General features: G+C 36.2%; 1 protein-coding gene and 1 long non-coding RNA gene across 2 annotated transcripts in view; one reads left to right on the top strand and one right to left on the bottom strand.

Annotated features, from left to right (window-relative positions):
• Positions 1-6,338, top strand: part of LOC141351139 (uncharacterized) — a 46,243-nt gene extending 39,905 nt beyond the window's left edge. Inside the window, exon 3 of the long non-coding RNA XR_012359372.1 lies at positions 6,208-6,338. This is a non-coding gene — a long non-coding RNA (uncharacterized lncRNA). The remainder of the gene's footprint in view (positions 1-6,207) is intronic.
• Positions 1-17,044, bottom strand: part of LOC129436584 (Na(+)/H(+) exchange regulatory cofactor NHE-RF2) — a 40,138-nt gene that overhangs the window by 8,149 nt on the left and 14,945 nt on the right. The window contains exon 3 of the mRNA XM_055194810.2: positions 6,199-6,399. Within this exon, the coding sequence (XP_055050785.1) occupies positions 6,199-6,399 (201 nt within the window). The remainder of the gene's footprint in view (positions 1-6,198; positions 6,400-17,044) is intronic.

The raw sequence follows: 17,044 nt of genomic DNA, 5'->3' as shown, positions 1-17,044 counted from the left end.
CAACATGTTAGAATAAGGTTCTTAACTGGCTGAACAGAGGACAGACTTATACCCAATTTACAAGTGAATCAATCAAAACAAAAAGATCCCTGAACACTGCCCTTCTGCTGAAGAGGATTTTATCACACTGATCGTCCTAAACACAGATGGACCGTGTGCTGTATTAAACTGAACACCATCAAATATTAATGTGTGTTGCTGTGGCCACACAGGCAGCCGTGTGGGTTTCAGGTATCAGTGTCCTGAGCAGAGAGAGAGAAAGAGAGAGAGAGAGGGATGCATTTATTTACTAAAGAAAACTCATGGAGGCGGGGTTTACAGGTTACAAGAGGTGGGAACAACACTCAGTAGAGATATATAACAGACATATGGTAAAGAATAAAGATCGACACCAAACCAGATTTGTTTTTCTTACTGGAAATCATCATTATCACTAATATTACATTGGTCATTACATACAATGATTTACACAATACATTCAGTTTAAATTAAATTAATACATTTTGGGTTATTTTTTTTTACTTTTTGTAGTAGCCAAGTTGTGTATTGATTACCATTGGCAAACCCATGGTTTTACTACAGTAATCATGGTGTAACCATTGTTTTTTAAGCATATCCATAGGCTTTTGCGGTAACCATGGTTTAACCACAATAACCATGTTTTTTCCGTTTTAATTATAGTAAAACCATGGTTAATTGTTGTAAGGGAACAGACTCAGAAAGTGTCCTCGCAGCTGAAAAAAGTGATCTGTACTATAACATTGTGAATTGTGTAATGCAGATATCCTTAAAGCTCAACAAATATGAACCAAATCAGAATGTTTGTATTGTATCAATTGTGTAAACCTTTATCTGTCTTTACGTTGTCCGAATATAATAATTGAAAATGTAATTTTTTCTCTTAAATGTGCATTGTGTAACTTTTAGGAGGATCTCATTACAGAAATAGATACGATAGATAATATAAGAGGCAGAATAAAGTGGCTAAGAATAAACCGTACAAGCAAGCGTAGTAATAATGTAACGTATACAGGAAAGTGCTAAGTTAAGCCATGTTTGGCTGACTCTCCAGGGGATAAAAAACCCTAGGAGAAAAACCCTGTGGGAAAACTCCTAGGAGGAGAAAAACCCTTAAGAGAGATGCATATGAAGAGTTTGGTTCCAAAACGCGATAAACGCCATTTTTGAAAAAATGAGTTACTGCCAAAATCAGTATTATATCAGGTCAGTAGTTAAAAGTAAAATCTTTATTATACGCAAAATCCAATATCCGCCGTGTTATTCTGTCATCTTTTCTCCCTTTTTTCCCAAAATGCGATAAGCGCCACTCCTCCTTTTCTACAGAATGCAATAAATCCTACAGCGCACCATTCACGCAATGTAAACAAACAATGGCGCCGCACTGAGTACATGGAGTCCTAGTTTTCCTCATCTACTTTGAACTTCGTGATCAACAAACAAAACAAAATAATACTTTAATTGCATTGATAAACCTGTGATGGTTTCCTGTGATGGGAAAGAAACGTAAGCGATCAACATCTAATAATTTCCCTGAGAGGCACTCGGGAGACGGGTGCTTGTTCACCCGACAGCATCAAGCTTCTCATGCTAACACATTAACCCCAGAGGATCTTATGAAAAACTTTCCATAATTTTACTCAAAGTCAACGAAAATCGAGCAGGACCAAAAACATTATACAGCTGATCGATGTGAAAGACGTTAAGCGACGACGTCAAGTATAACCGCAGCAATGACAGGGTTCTTAATATAACAAAGTAAGTGTTTTGATTAATAACATTAATGTTTATATTTTTAATTAGTGTGTAACTAGTCAACTAAATGAATATAACATGGCAAAGATGAATGCACATTTATATAGGCTATTGATTCAATAGATTTATAGCCTTTTGAATAAAAACTTGTCATGGATTTATTGCATTTTGTGGAAAAAATAATCCGTTTTTATAATAAATCTTTGAAAATCAACTTATGGATTTGAATTTTTTATGTTTTTATAACCTAAAGATGCTGTGTGAAAGTTAGTAACAGAAAATAGTTCATCTTGTCACTTTCTTGGTATAGAAAACACGTTTTTACCAAAATTTGTCAAAATGGATTTATTGCGTTTTGGAACCAAACTCTTCATATATATTTATATACAGTATATATAAACAGGATAGGGATATGAAACGAGTAAGCGGATTAAACTGGTTCAGCTGGTGGTTGTTGGTCAGGCATCGGCTGGGCATCACGTTGATTTTTCTGTGTTTTCCCCTACATCTATTCATGTAAAGCTGCTTTGAAACAATTAACAATATATAAATAAAATTTAATTTAATAGGGTACAGATAGTTTCCACACGTTGGATTTGTACATTCAAACTCCATTTCGTGTTTTCACTACTTTAGCCAATTAAAGTCCTATGACACAACAAGGTAAGCAAAGCTTTTAGGCTATAAAAGCAATTGTTAATTAAAAGAATACAAGAAAATGGCATCTACTCCAGTAAATGCTTTGGATCCACCTACATTTTTTTTTTGCTTCTGACACCCATTGATTTGTAATTACTTGGTGGAGGATAGCTCCATGTTATGCTCTGTGTGACTTTTAATGACACGCCTCGGTTTCCGTAGTGTTGTGATACGCCAGCAGGTGATAAGTCAGCAGGACGTAGCATATTTTACAGATGTAATATTTTACGATGCGTCGCAATGCTAATGCTAACTTTATAAACCGATTCATTGCATCGTAAACTGCACCAAGCAAATCTGGGGATCTTCCCATGCCCAATAACTATATTATCAGTGCTGTATAAAGACCTTACAAAATGAACTGTATTATTTTTTATTACCTTAGAATGAGCCATTTCTATCTAGATACACCGCGGGTCCCCTTACACGGAAGTCGTCATTTCACGGCGACATATTTCTACAGTAGCCCTAAATGGACAAACTGCTTTATAGAGCGCGTTTCGTCACTACGTTGTCTCAGACGATGACATGTTTGTCCTGTGGCAGCTACTATAGCTTCTCAATGCATTTCGAAAGGGAGGGATGAACTGTGTGAGCCATTGGTTGCAATTCACAATCTCACCACTAGATCCTGCTAAAAATCTACACGGTGGACCTTTAACGAAATTTAACAAGGCAAAATCAAATCGAAGGCATATACTTGATTTGAAATCACTATAAATTTGTTTAATGAAAGATAATCTATTACATCATTCTCCATACAACACGAACTACAGCATTGCTCTTCACAATAAATAACATAACGCATGATAAGCAATATACAAAAATAGACGCATTATCTTTCTATTCCATCTACTGATCGGGTTCAAAAGTTACTGGTTGCATATGTGATGAAAGTGTATTTTGTGATGATAATGAATGCATTCAACTCTAGCAATCTGACATGCAGTGCAGTATGTTATCATCTTGACTCTTGACTTATTCTCTGGAGAACAGACACATTTAGTTAGAGTCATCACATTATCACATGCCACCCACATGCCACTCAGTGTGATGGATGCTGTGAGTGTGTTTGAGTGGGGATTTAGTGTGGGATGAATCATCAAAGTGTAGCTTGTGCACATGTGTATGTACTGAACTGTCAACACACACATGTATGCCGTTATATATATTATCACAACTATCCTTATGGGATTAATAAAACGCAGTCCTTTCTTTCCATCACATACACACTGGTACATTCATTTTTTTGCTGTTTCAGGAATATGCATGTTATTTATTTACACTGTGATAATGCGATTGGTAAATTTCTTCTAGATTAAATAAAATCTTCGGTTTAGTTTTCTTTTCTGCAATAATTTAAGCATTGAATGTCTTTGTTCCTTTCCTGCACTGTAAAAAATTAAACTTCAAAAAGTCATTTTTTTTGTAATGAATGATGTTTGTTGATTGTCATCATCATTGCAGTTTTTGTGTTCAGTGTTGAGGTCTAAATGCATTCGACACAAGCTGTTTGAGCGGTGGTATGGTACTACTTGACCAATAGACCTTTTGTGAGTCGACGTCACAGTTACGTCACGCGAGCAATGTGGCGGCAGAAAAACAGTGGAAATGAATGAGAGACGAGTGAAACGAACAATGTAACTCACTAGAAAATGTCTTCTTGTGCTGTTGAGTGTCAGAATAGGAATGCCAAAATAGATGACCTTCATTTTTATAGTATACCGACCTCAAAGACACCATTTGAAGATAGACGTAGGTGTTTATGGTTGCAATAAGCCCTCAACCGGACAGACCGGAGTGATGAAATCATCTGAAAATCTTTTAATAATTTAAATAGAAAATAATTAGAGAAGATATCCGGTGTTCTGTCAAAGTCTGTTCCCTCTATGTGTCTCTTATAGCATTTTTATCACGTTACGTTTATTATTTATTCAGAAAGATTAAATATTTGAATGAGTTCATAATATCAATAATATTACCATTTATTAAAGTTTTTATATTTTTATATTTTACCTTCTATTTTAGCCTATGTCTTCTCCCTGTTTGTTCTAAATTATGCTGTTTACTAATAAATATATAAACATGCACGCACACACACACACACACACACACACACACACACGATGTAAAGTGTTAATAATATATAAACAGGCCTATACAATTTAATTTGTATGTAAACATAATAGTTTTAGAACAAACATGTAGGCTATAAATATAAGGAAGAAATTGAAAACAGGAAATGATGAAACATTTAATAAATGATATTATACAGAATACAAGATAGTATTGCTCTTATAAGTACTTCAGCGATTCATACTGTAAAAATAATTGATTTATCAATATAAAGATCAATACATATACATTACATACATGCACACATATCAGTAGCCAAGCAATTTAATTTATTTAAAAAATGTAACTTGGTGAAAACGTTATAAGAAACATTACACTTAAGAGAAATATAGGGGAAACAGACTTCTACAGAACACCGGATCCATAAAAATCACAGTTTAAAGAGTAACTAAACCCTAAACCAACTTTTTTAGTTAATGATCTGTAAGAATGATGGTTTATTAGTGCTGTTCATTCATTTTAGTACGTTTTTTGACATTTGAATATAAAGTGTTTCAATACTACAATATATGGTGTAAAAACGTCTGAGTGCTGCCCTCTTCAGGTTAAACGGTGGCTACTGCAGTTGAATTTTCCTATTTGATGTTGGGTCCAAAAAATGACTCGTGACGTAAGCAGGTTCAAGCTCACCACGCCCTTGTTACTATCTCACCACACACTTGGTAAGAGCTTAGTTCGTCCTCTCTATCTCCGTTGGGATCTGCCCACTTTTCTTGCATTTTTCAAATATTAACAGTGGGCGGAGTCAGGCTCTGAACAGGGGTTTAGTTATGCTTTAACGCTAAAACACTTCACACCGCTATTGCGGAACTGTCACTTTCTGCCACCAGTTGAGCTCCGCCCACAAAAAACGTAATCTCTGTTTGCAAACACGCAAAAGGTCTATAGTTGTTTTTTAATGAATGATGTTTGTTGATTGTCATCATGATTGCAGTTTTTGTGTTTAGTGTTGAGGTCTAAATGCATTTAACACAAACTGACGCAGACGCGTCTAAAGGGTTTATGATAAAAGAGATGCTTGCGTTTGCCAGATACACGCATAATCTCATGCGTTATCAGAGTTTAGTGTTAAGGGAGTGTCTTGCTTGTATTTTGTGAACGTGAGCGTCTCTTTTATCATAAACGGTTTTTGCGCGTGTGCAGCAGGCACTTATATTGACAAAACACGTGATGCACATGGGTCACATGACGCAACAAAACACATATTTTGAAAACGCAAGCAACACATGACACTCCGAACACTTATTTTGAATTTGCGCTCCTCAGATGAGCAGTCACGAGCCGCCACTGGCGGTTTTTAAGTCGTTCAGCTGATTTTTGTTTTTGTAGTGAAGTTAAAAGATATTGGACATTAATCAGAAAATTGAGTTAGATGAAAAAAACTTGGCCTAGAAGTTTTCTGAAGTTTGTTGGATTAAATTTTTGGGTTTTCTCAAACTCAGTGTAGTAAACAGGATTTTTGCAAGTTGCACTAAAAAAAAACATTATAATATCAGTGCAATTCATTCGCAATAAAATCCTTAATGCATTTTTTAGGTCTGTAACTGTATTTAAACAAGGTTTAACAGAATAATTTCTGCTCTCTCTCACCTCTATGAGTCTGTCCTGTGGTTTGAGTCCAGCGCGGTCGGCGGGCGAGTCGGGGTCCAGTGCCCGTATGTACTGACCCGGTTTGGACTTCTCGCTGTGCAGGTTAAAACCATAACCCGTCTCAGACCGAATGAGGCAACAGAGTCTAGGCAGAAGCTCAGATGGATCTCTGTTTGATGAGTCTGAAGAAGGCTGAACCTCCTGAGATATAAGAAATAAACACACTTAAACTAAAGCTAAATCTGAAGCTCAATAAACTCTTCACAAAGATAAATAATAGTGGTGACTGAAAAGATTTATAGACATTTGTGTTTCCTATGTCATCTGTTTCCATCTATAAGAACTGTACTATGAACAACAAATAATGACATATCAGCTATAAACTGTACTATTCATTCATGAAAAATGGCTTACATAGAAAATAATGGCATGAAGGTTGTTTGACTGTGTATGACTATTCAGGTAAATACTGAACCAAAGGCGAATAGATACAGAGTAGATAGTGTATGTTGGATCTATAAATAACAACATGTGAAGATTTTATAATGTGTCCGTGTAAAGAGCTCAAGTACATCTCCAACAGGAACTCTACAAGAAAACATTCCCATCATGTCGCCATAGCAACCACAATGAAATGTTTTATGAATAACATAATGGATAGAATTTAAAGCATTGTCTAGAGGGTATATAAATGTGTATTTGATATGCCAATACTATGATGTACTGTTACTTCAGAATACATGTGATGTGACCCTGGACCACAAAACCACTCATAAGGGTCATAAGGGTCAATTTTCTGAAAGTTGGTATGCAAGATATATTGAAATGTACAACATTTCTTCATTTAACTTCTTCATCTTTACCTAATATTCTTATTATTTTTGGCATAGAAGAAAAATAATCATTTTGACCTATACAATGTATTGTTGGCTATTGAACAGCCGATAGTCATGGCCGATATATCCTATCAATCAGAAAAGAACAGGAAATTTTATTGAATTTGAGCTCTATGTATAGAAAATGTAAAGAAGCATCACTGGTTTAATGTTCAATATTAATGGTCACTATATGAATGAATAACATTTAGAAAATGTAATATTCAGAATTTAGTTAGTGCAAGCTAATATAACCAACAAACTATCAGTATCGACATATATATATATATATCAGTAAAATTGTAATGCGTCTCTAGTCCAGGGTCATATTTATGAATTTGGCAGACGCTTTTATCCAAATTTTGCCCAACCTTTTGCGCTGCTAATACAATGCTCTACCACCAAGCTGAAGAGTAATGGAAACATGGCTAGTGTTGCATTGTCATATAATCAATTCAAATAAATCCTGAAATTTCAAGTTATCTCACTAGCTAGGTTTTCAATATTCGCACAAAAAAAGAAAAAACAACAATTGCAAATTAGGTGCATTTCCATCCAGCTTTTCGACCGTATGACAATGGTATTTGTAAGTAACCAACAGTAAATAAAACAATGCACGCTTAAAAAATTGAGACCGAACTGCATTTAGTCGCGATTTGGCGAGTTATACATTTACTAGCAATGCAGCTTGTAATTTTTTTTCCCAAAAAAAATTCAAATCTTTTGATCAGGGATGCTCCGATCAGGATTTTTGCAGCCGATACAGATTACAGATTTGTTATCTTAGTGATCGGCCGATACCGATTTTTTTTTTAAGCTGATATGCAAGCTCGTTGATGGCTGTAACTGTTAATTTTTTTTCTAAATAAAGTAATATCACAGGTGTTGCCTTTGTTATATCGCTTGCAGTAATTGGGTATATTATTGTTATAATAGGGAATCAAATAAATAAGCACAACAAATATATCTTCTGCAAAGAGAAATGTAATATCTCTTTAAAAAGGTTTATGCCTGTTAAAAGTAATGAAAATAAAACACTTCACAGTATTTACTGTATGAATTAAACATATACGCATTCGTATAAAGTACAACAGTTATTCAGTGAAGAGCAGAGAGAGATTTTATCAAGAGATGAATTAGGATACTGCAGCAAAAGCAGCTGTGAGGAAAATGAAAGTTTAAACAGTCAAAACTTTAAAACGCATGCAAATAATAAACTTTTGGCATGAGCATGCAATTGTCCGCAAAAGATGTGTTGTATTCGCAGTTTGATGGGGATGTGAAAACGCCTTGCGCTGTTGACGGGAGCGCGTCCTCATAGAAAAAACACATCTCTGTAATGCAGAGAGAGAAATCCAAATCTGCACGTCGCACATGATCAACGGGTTATAAAAATGCTTGCACTTCATAAAAAATGGTCTCTAATTGCAGCCGCATTCAGGATCCCTATGATGACAAAAGGCAAACAGAAAGATTGCGTCACGATATCTACAAATTTAGCGAGTACCGTTCAAGTCACTTAATGCCATTATCGGCCGGTCGATCAATCGGAGCATCCCTACTTTTGATGCAGGCACTAGCAAAACGGCCATTGCTACAATGATGACGAGACCCATATATGGTAAAGACAACGTCAGCTGATACAGCTAGACGACCAGTCACGTAGGTTTAATGTTTGCTATGTCAGAATTTATTTGGTAAATGCGTTTTCATCTCCCATTATTTTACTCTTTTTCGCATTAGTCAAAAACCACCTCAAGCGAGTGTAAACACTTTTTTGCGTATTAAGGGATTTTTATTTGAAATTTGCCATTTCCAAAATTTGTTTCTGATGTGATACTTAAAGGAATATTCAATTTTCTTAAAAGAAAAATTCAGATAATTACTCACCACCATGACATCCAAAATGTTGATGTCTTTCTTTGTTCAGTCCAGAAGAAATTGTGTTTTTTGAGGAAAACATTCCAGGATTTTTTTCATTTTAATGGACTTTAATAGAGCCCAACATTTAATACTTAACTCAACACTTAACAGTTTTTTTCAACGGAGTTTCAAAGGACTATAAACGATCCCAAACGAGGCATAAGGGTCTTATCTAGCGAAACGATTGTCATTTTTGACAAGAAAAATAAAAAATATATACTTTTAAACCACAACTTTTCGTCTAGGTCCGGTCCAGCGCGACCTAACGTAAATGCGTAGTGACGTAGGGAGGTCACATGTTACATATATAAAACGCACATTTGCGGACCATTTTAAACAATAAACTGCCACAAAGACATTAATTAGTATCAGTTGACATACAACAATCTAGGAACGGTCCTCTTTCAAGACGCTTGTAAACACTGGGGCGGAGTTTCGCGTTCGTCCTCTGTGACCTCTTGACGTCATTACGTATTGCGGTGACGTAGTGGGGTCAGCTGGCGCATCACGACCGGATCTACATGACAATAAGTTGTGCTTAAAAAGTGTATATTTGTTATTTTATTGTCAAAAATGACAATCGTTTTGCTAGATAAGACCATTATGCCTCGTTTGGGATTGTTTATAGTAATTTGAAACTCCGTTGAAAAAAACTGTTAAGTGTTGAGTTAAGTATTAAATGTTGGGCTCTATTAAAGTCCATTAAAATTAGAAAAATTCTGCAATGTTTTCCTCAAAAAACATAATTTCTTCTCGACTGAACAAAGAAAGACATCAACATTTTGGATGACATGGTGGTGAGTAAATGATCTGGATTTTTCTTTTAAGAAAATGGACTAATCCTTTAACAATGCACATAAAATCAGTGTGATCGAAACCCAGCTTCTGTAATACTCAAAACCAAAGTTTTAAGAGCTTGCTAGATCAGTTTCAGAGAAACGATCGAGGTTCTCACTGTATGTGTAGTTTGTGGTTAAACCTGTTGGCTGTTATGAGAGGAATGTGATTGACAGCGAGAAAGACGATCTCATTGACAGACAGTAAATTCAAAACAAAGAGTGAACAGAGGTACTGTACTGTACAGTATTTCACCGTCCCACATCTGTCCCACCTACACTACTCAACCCATCTGACCGCTGACAGAGGAACCGCTGTTAATGAACAACCACAGAGGAGTTTTGGGAAAGTGAAGGTTTCAGTTCTTGTGGGTGGAACAAGCATTTCTCTTGTGTTTCGCCTGTGATATTCAATGCCACAAATACATCTCTCGACCGAACCATCAGGTTTAATATTTTCCCTGTGGTGATCTCTGGCATTACACCCTCTTCCTGTTACTCCCGCGTCCTGATGTGTCTGTTCCGGCTGAAACGCAGAGATGTGTGGGATAACTATGGGAAAACACTCGGGGAGAACAGCAGATGCGAAGAATTCCTGAAACTTCCTGTCACAACAAGGTGCGCATGTGTGTGTGTGTTTCAAAGCACGGGCTTGTAAAATGATACAGACGCTTCTGAATTATTGACACAAGGACCTCTGGGATTTCTCACCCGTGACTATCATTAACCCTCATGCAGCTGGACATCACTGCTAATGTGTGCAAACCACACAACATGTTAAACCTGAAGCAACAGCAGGTCATCGAATGTCTGAATTAACTTTCAAAGCATAGAAAACTGCTTCTGTTTAAGTGCATTGAAATATAAAAATCGCCAACTCTACTCTTTTGACTGTAAGTATTTCAGCTTATTACGTTTCATAACAGCTTTTAGAGGCGGTGGCCACCTACGTAGAAAGCGAGGCAACTTAGTAGTCTTCAGATCAGATCTAGTGCGTCCGTCCGTAAAAACAACATTATTAAAGCAGACAGCATCTTTCTGTACAGTATTTCCTCTCACGTTTTTAATCTGTTTGTGCATATTGATGACGGCACGCGGCCCCACACCCCTGTTATCAGTCCAGCGCAGACATGCACCACACGACTGCGCAGCCGTTGACCCCGCGAGAGACCCAGACGACAGAGGGGCCGCAAATGTCACCGATGTCTCATGGGTGTTTCAACCCCAGCAGGAAACACAGGAGGGGATCACGCAGGATGTATGGAGATCACAGCAGGGTGGAGAATGGAAACCTATACAATATAATCAAGTTTTCCAGAGTTTTTGTCGAGCTGAACCTGACCCATAACATCTGCCCTGCAAAAAGATGTGCCATAAAGATCCATCCACCCTTTGCATGATGATGCATTGCTTGACTTTAACCTCATTCACAACTAATCCATTTCCAGACCACATACCATCCACGCTCTGTGGTTTTGTGTTACACCACCCCCCTCGTAGCTGCGTGACCCCTCGCTAACATGTTGAATCAATTACACCGAATTCCCGACCGCTTGCGACACGACTACCTCCCTCCAAAACACGTTTAGTGAGTGTGAGAGACCAAAAGAGAGGCGTTTTTACTTATAATTAGAATTTAATAGATGTATGGCTCAAATATGCGTCACATAATATTGGTCCAAAACCACATGGCCACCTTTCAGTCGAAATTAAGTTATATGTAAATGATCAAATTAAATCTGAGCTCTTATTATATTAGAAGAGCACACATTGTTCTTTTTTACCAATATACATCACAAATCACTTGCTCATTCTTTTCTCATTTGACAATGATATTAGAGATATTGTGAACCTGATGAAACTATGGCAATTCTTTGAAAACGATAAAGTTTAACTTGCAGACAATTTTGATGTCTGTGATACTGATTTATTGTCCATGTTACCAAAACCAGACCTTCATGTGTTTTGACTCATATATAAATCAACATCTAGCATTTATTTGCTATAATCACAATATTGTGTAACTCATATTATTGCTTAAAGGGTGGGAGGGGGTCTAAACGTATTTCATGCATTCTGACACAGTTTAAGAGTTGGATTCCTTATGCTAAACATACTTGGAAGTATGATGGAGTATTTTTGTGCCGAATGCATTTTGCCAAGTTTTTTTCGAACATGAAAGATTCATACGTAACGATCTTTTTTCTTTTATGGGCAATTTTAGTGCAGGAAGTATAGTGGAAGTCCTTATAGACGGTTTCATCGGACGCACGTGATACACGTCTGGATCCGAACTTTACTTCCGGTTTCGTTTTTTTTAATGGTCTGACTAGTTACTAAACTGATCTCTTGAACAAATGTGTCGTTGAACATAACAAATGTTTTGGTTTCCTAGGTAATCTATGTGTTGTTTTTTTTGCTTGTTATATAAATAAACTACGTTTAAAGAACTTTGTTGTTATTTATTCTTAGCTGAGTTTACCGGTAGTTACGTGCAGACCGCGACAGCCGCTTGTTTATGTTGTTACTGCTGAAACCGTCTATATGGGCACTTTAACCGGAATAGCACATGCATGCACAGACCAACCAATAGCTGACACAAGATTAACTTTACCTGAGAAGTGTGTTGTTTGAGAGAAAATTTTAAGTCGCAAAAATTATGAGTCGCAGGCGGTAAGTAAAACTGCATCAAATGTCTTTTGTTGACAATCAGCGCATAAGTGCATATGATGTAAACGATACAAACATGTAATGAATCATAAGTTATCCAGAGATTGTGGGATAATGTATTGTGTGTTTCTTGCTTGTACCTTGCTCTGACCTCGGTATGTGTCGAGGGGGTCAGGTTTATTTGGAAAGAATCGGTACAACTGACTAATTAACTGTCTAATAAAACAAATATTCTTTGGATATATGAAGGATGTAATGCTACTCTACAGGGACTCAAGATTAATGAGATAAGCAAAAACATGGTGTGTTATATGTGAGCTTTAAACAACTTAATACATAATGGGTCTTCAACAGGGCGTCCGGGGACCTTTCAGGGTATGTGGTGGTATTACTGGGGGACATCCAAATATTGATTTAATGCAAAAAAATATACAATTAGGCATCAAACTAAAAATGCATTAAAAGATGCAAAAAAACCATTATTATTATTATTATTATAACAAAAAATTACTATAAAAACTAAAAATGAATAGCATAATGTTCCCACAATAAAATATATTTAGTTAAATTAAAATGTTATGTAGTATGCCAAAAAATTTATTTTAATATCTTCATAACGTAATCATTAACATAATACATGTTATAAATAATAATAAATACAGTATTAATTTGAAATATGTACTTGGGGGGACCTTGTTCAACCCATTAAGGCAGGGGTCGGCAAGTAACTTTGGCCGCGGGCCAATATTTTTTTTAGCCAGTAGATGGCGGGCCAACTGTTGTTGGCACACTTACGTCTTATTTTGAATTAGCCTAGTATAGGCTATCTGATCTTTTGTCAAGAAACATTGTCTTTATTTCCTATTTAAAAGACGAAAGACAGCATTAAAAATTGCTAAAAACATGGTAATGGGTCTGTTTATCATTCGTTCGATCGTTTTTTTTTTTCAAATTAAAAACAAAAATGAAAAAATTAACCACCACGGGTTTTCTGATTGTGTGTTCAGATAAAAAAATTAATTACTGGATTAGACATTTTTTTTATTTAACTCCTTTATAGGCATAATATATCAATGAAATCATTTTAAACAGATCAAGTACTATAGTGGTAATATTACAGGAATTTATGCTCTCATGAAATACTCTTACAGTCCGACTTTTGAACTATTCCTTTTTTTATTAATATTTATCCGGGACACACACATACACACCTAAGGATTAAGGAGGTCTCCGCTGGACTGTTTTTTGTCCAGCTCCGACAAGGTTCTATTCATACATTCATACACTTTGTGTTCACCCGCTTTATTTCCCGACCTGACGGGTCCGCAAAACTTAACGTCACGTTTCGTTTCCAGAATCTCACATTCAAATGTCTCTACAAAAAAGAGACAGATAATTTTAAATGTTATACAAAAATTGTGTTCGTGCCAATAAAAATATTATTTTAACATTGTATTCATTGTATTTATAATGAAATATAAATAATAAATTAAATAGGACAAAGCCTCTCACTCAAATTTCTCACCATCATAAACCGAGTTGGTTGCGGAGTTGCTGTTCAAATTGCTGAACATCCTCCTTTGCCAAATTTATAACGTTTTAAACGGAGGTAAAGATCAAAGAACTATGCGTTAGGAAAATTAATAATGGCTTTATTTTAATAGACATGTAAAACCATATTTTGGCGGATTACTTTTATTTTTTTAACGAATTTACCTGCCCATTTAGTCTTAATAATTAACGGTAAACGAACTAGACTTGCTGTTTTCGAAGGCAGGTCGAACCTTAGGTCGGGCTCGAGCCCCAAGTTCAAGTAGCAGAAAACAACAGTATTCCTTTCAAATCTACTTTAAAAGTGTGTTAGTTAAAATATTATTGCAGTAAAAGAGTTTATTTTTATCATATTTTGTAAAGTAGATTTCTAAAAGCCAGCAATTACTTTTCAGTAATTTGCAATGTCACGGAGTTTAACGTCTTCACGCGTGATGAATTGACATGATTTACGAAGTAAATTTGCAAATGATTCATGAAGTCATACCTCTGCAATTATTTGATCGATTGTGTTTTAGAAGTATGCTCAAACTCTAATGACAGTTATGATTGCGGATGCGCTGGTAGAGAAAGAGAACGAGAAAAAGCGGCCCGTTAAGATAGCTATTATACGCATTTTTTTCAGGACATTCTTGCTATTTGTCAGTGTGTTATACGCGAATAAATAATAATGAAAAAAGTTCAAAAGTCGGACTGTAAGCGAATGAGACTTACAGGAAAGCATGGTTGCTATTCAAACCCTTATTAAAACCCTTATTAAAATGTTATCTGTTAGTACCTGATCTGTTTAAATTTATTTCATTGGTATATGTCTGCTAAGGTGTTCAATTAAAATTTGTTGGAACCCGTTTTCATTCATTTTTTTATTTTTGATCTGAGCGCACATTCAGAAAACGAGTCGTTTGATTTTAGTTCAGGAAATAAATAATAGAAAAACAAGTCGTTTTTCTTTATTTTCTTTTTGGTTTTGATTTGAAAAAACGAATGAAGGAATGATACACGGGGTCATTTTTGTAAACTGTTATTATAAAATAAAAAAGTCTGATTAAAAAAAAATTAAAAAACGGATTTCAAATTAATCCGGCGGGCCAGAAAATATTGCTGGCGGGCCACTTTTGGCCCGCGGGCCGCCAGTTGCCGACCCCTGCATTAAGGGGTCCTTGGCCTAAAAAAGGTTGACCTCCGAAATACAAATATAAAAAAGGTACAAAAGCTTTCACTGGGACAGTATTCTTTAAAAAGGTCCTAATATGTATCACATCAGATGCGGCAGAGGCAGCGAGTGATTTTCATGTTAAGTCAATGCAAAGACGCATCCTGGGCAGAATTGATTGCCGCGGGAAACGCGCAAGTTGAAAAATCTAAACTTCGGCAGATTTCCGCGCCCCGTCAACCAATCAGGACCTTGCTGTAGTAGTGACGTGATTACAGAAAGCAAGCAGAGTCGCAGAAGCCCCTCCCATGATGCAAATTTCCGCGTAAATGTCTCGAACGTCTAGAATTTCACGCACGAATGAAGCGAGTAAACTCAATTGTTCAAGTGTCCAACTACGCATGAATATCATGTTTTTGCCGCCTATACCGCAGCTGGTGTGAATACACCATAACACTTTACAATAAGGTTGTATTTGTTAACAATTAGTTAATGCATTAGCTAACATTACATAACTATCTAACTAATCAATGAACAATACTTCTACAGCATTTATTCATCTTTGTTTACATAAATTTTAACATTTACTAAAACATTATTGAAATCGAACCTTGATACTACTAAGATTAGTTAATGCACCATGAACTAACATGAATAACTTACTTATAACGAATAGTAACAACCAAAAATAAATACATACTGATAAACTATATTGTTCATTGTATGTTTGTGTTAGTTAATGCTAACTAGTATTACTAAATTAGTATTACTAATGTTTACTAATACAACCTAATTAAAAGTGTAACCGAAATACTACAATTTGTATTACAAAAATTGTATAATTATTAATAATCATTGGTTTTGTAGAAGGTGTTATTGGTAACAAGAGAAGTAGATTAGGGGTCGTGATGTCACAAGTTAGGTTTACATGACATTTATGCATTCGTCACTTTTATCCAAAGCGACTTAGGTATGTATTTGATCAGTATGTGTGTTTACTGAGTTCGAACCCATGACATAGACGTTGCTAATGCAATGCTTTGCTAAGTGAGCTACAGGGACACAGCTGCAACCTTGTTGCACAATCAGGGCTCATGTTAACAAACTAAAGCTCATGTACAATTTGGTTAAATCTCACATTGCGTGTGTCAATACATCAAATATCCCTAAAATACTAAACTCGGCTCTTTCATCAAGACCATGTGTTAAAACTGAGAGGGAAGAAGTTGCCGACACAATTCAGCCTACACGGTGTGACCTTCATTGTTACATCACATCAATGCTTTCTGCACTAAATCTCATCACAGAAAGTGCCTGTAATCTCACCTCTCATCCGGCCTCAGTACAGTTGTATTAGGGTCACTTATGAAACCTTAAGTACCATATGACTCCTATCTAGGGACCTTTCAGTGTGTCATTTAAAGCTCAGCACACCGGGGGTTTACTCAGGAATCCTGTAGGAAAACAATCATTATTTTTGCAATGTTTTTTGTCGTGGTTAGTGGTGTGGAAATTTCACACAACCAGAAAATCACAGTTCGCTACTAAACGTTTCCTTGCGGCAACCACTACGTCTGAAAGCTCGAGCGATGTTTTGGACCGCCCGCCATGAGTAACACATTCATTATCATCCTCTGGTTAATGTTCTTGAAGCAGATGATCAGAGATCACCGCTCTGGTTCTTAATAACACAAACAAGTCATGCTGATGGCTGTCAGCACGCACACTACAGATAAAGTACAGAGAGAAGAAGCTACATAAGACCCTTTAATGGAAACTTCGCTCCCTCCCCCTTCGGTCGAGCTGCCGGACCCCCGTCTGAACCCCTCTTGTTGAAG

Source organism: Misgurnus anguillicaudatus, chromosome 19 (assembly GCF_027580225.2).
Source record: "Misgurnus anguillicaudatus chromosome 19, ASM2758022v2, whole genome shotgun sequence".
In the NCBI taxonomy this organism is placed as follows: Eukaryota; Metazoa; Chordata; class Actinopteri; order Cypriniformes; family Cobitidae; genus Misgurnus; species Misgurnus anguillicaudatus.
The sequence above is the reverse complement of the archived record's forward strand: the minus strand, read 5'-3'. Positions and strand labels throughout refer to the sequence as shown.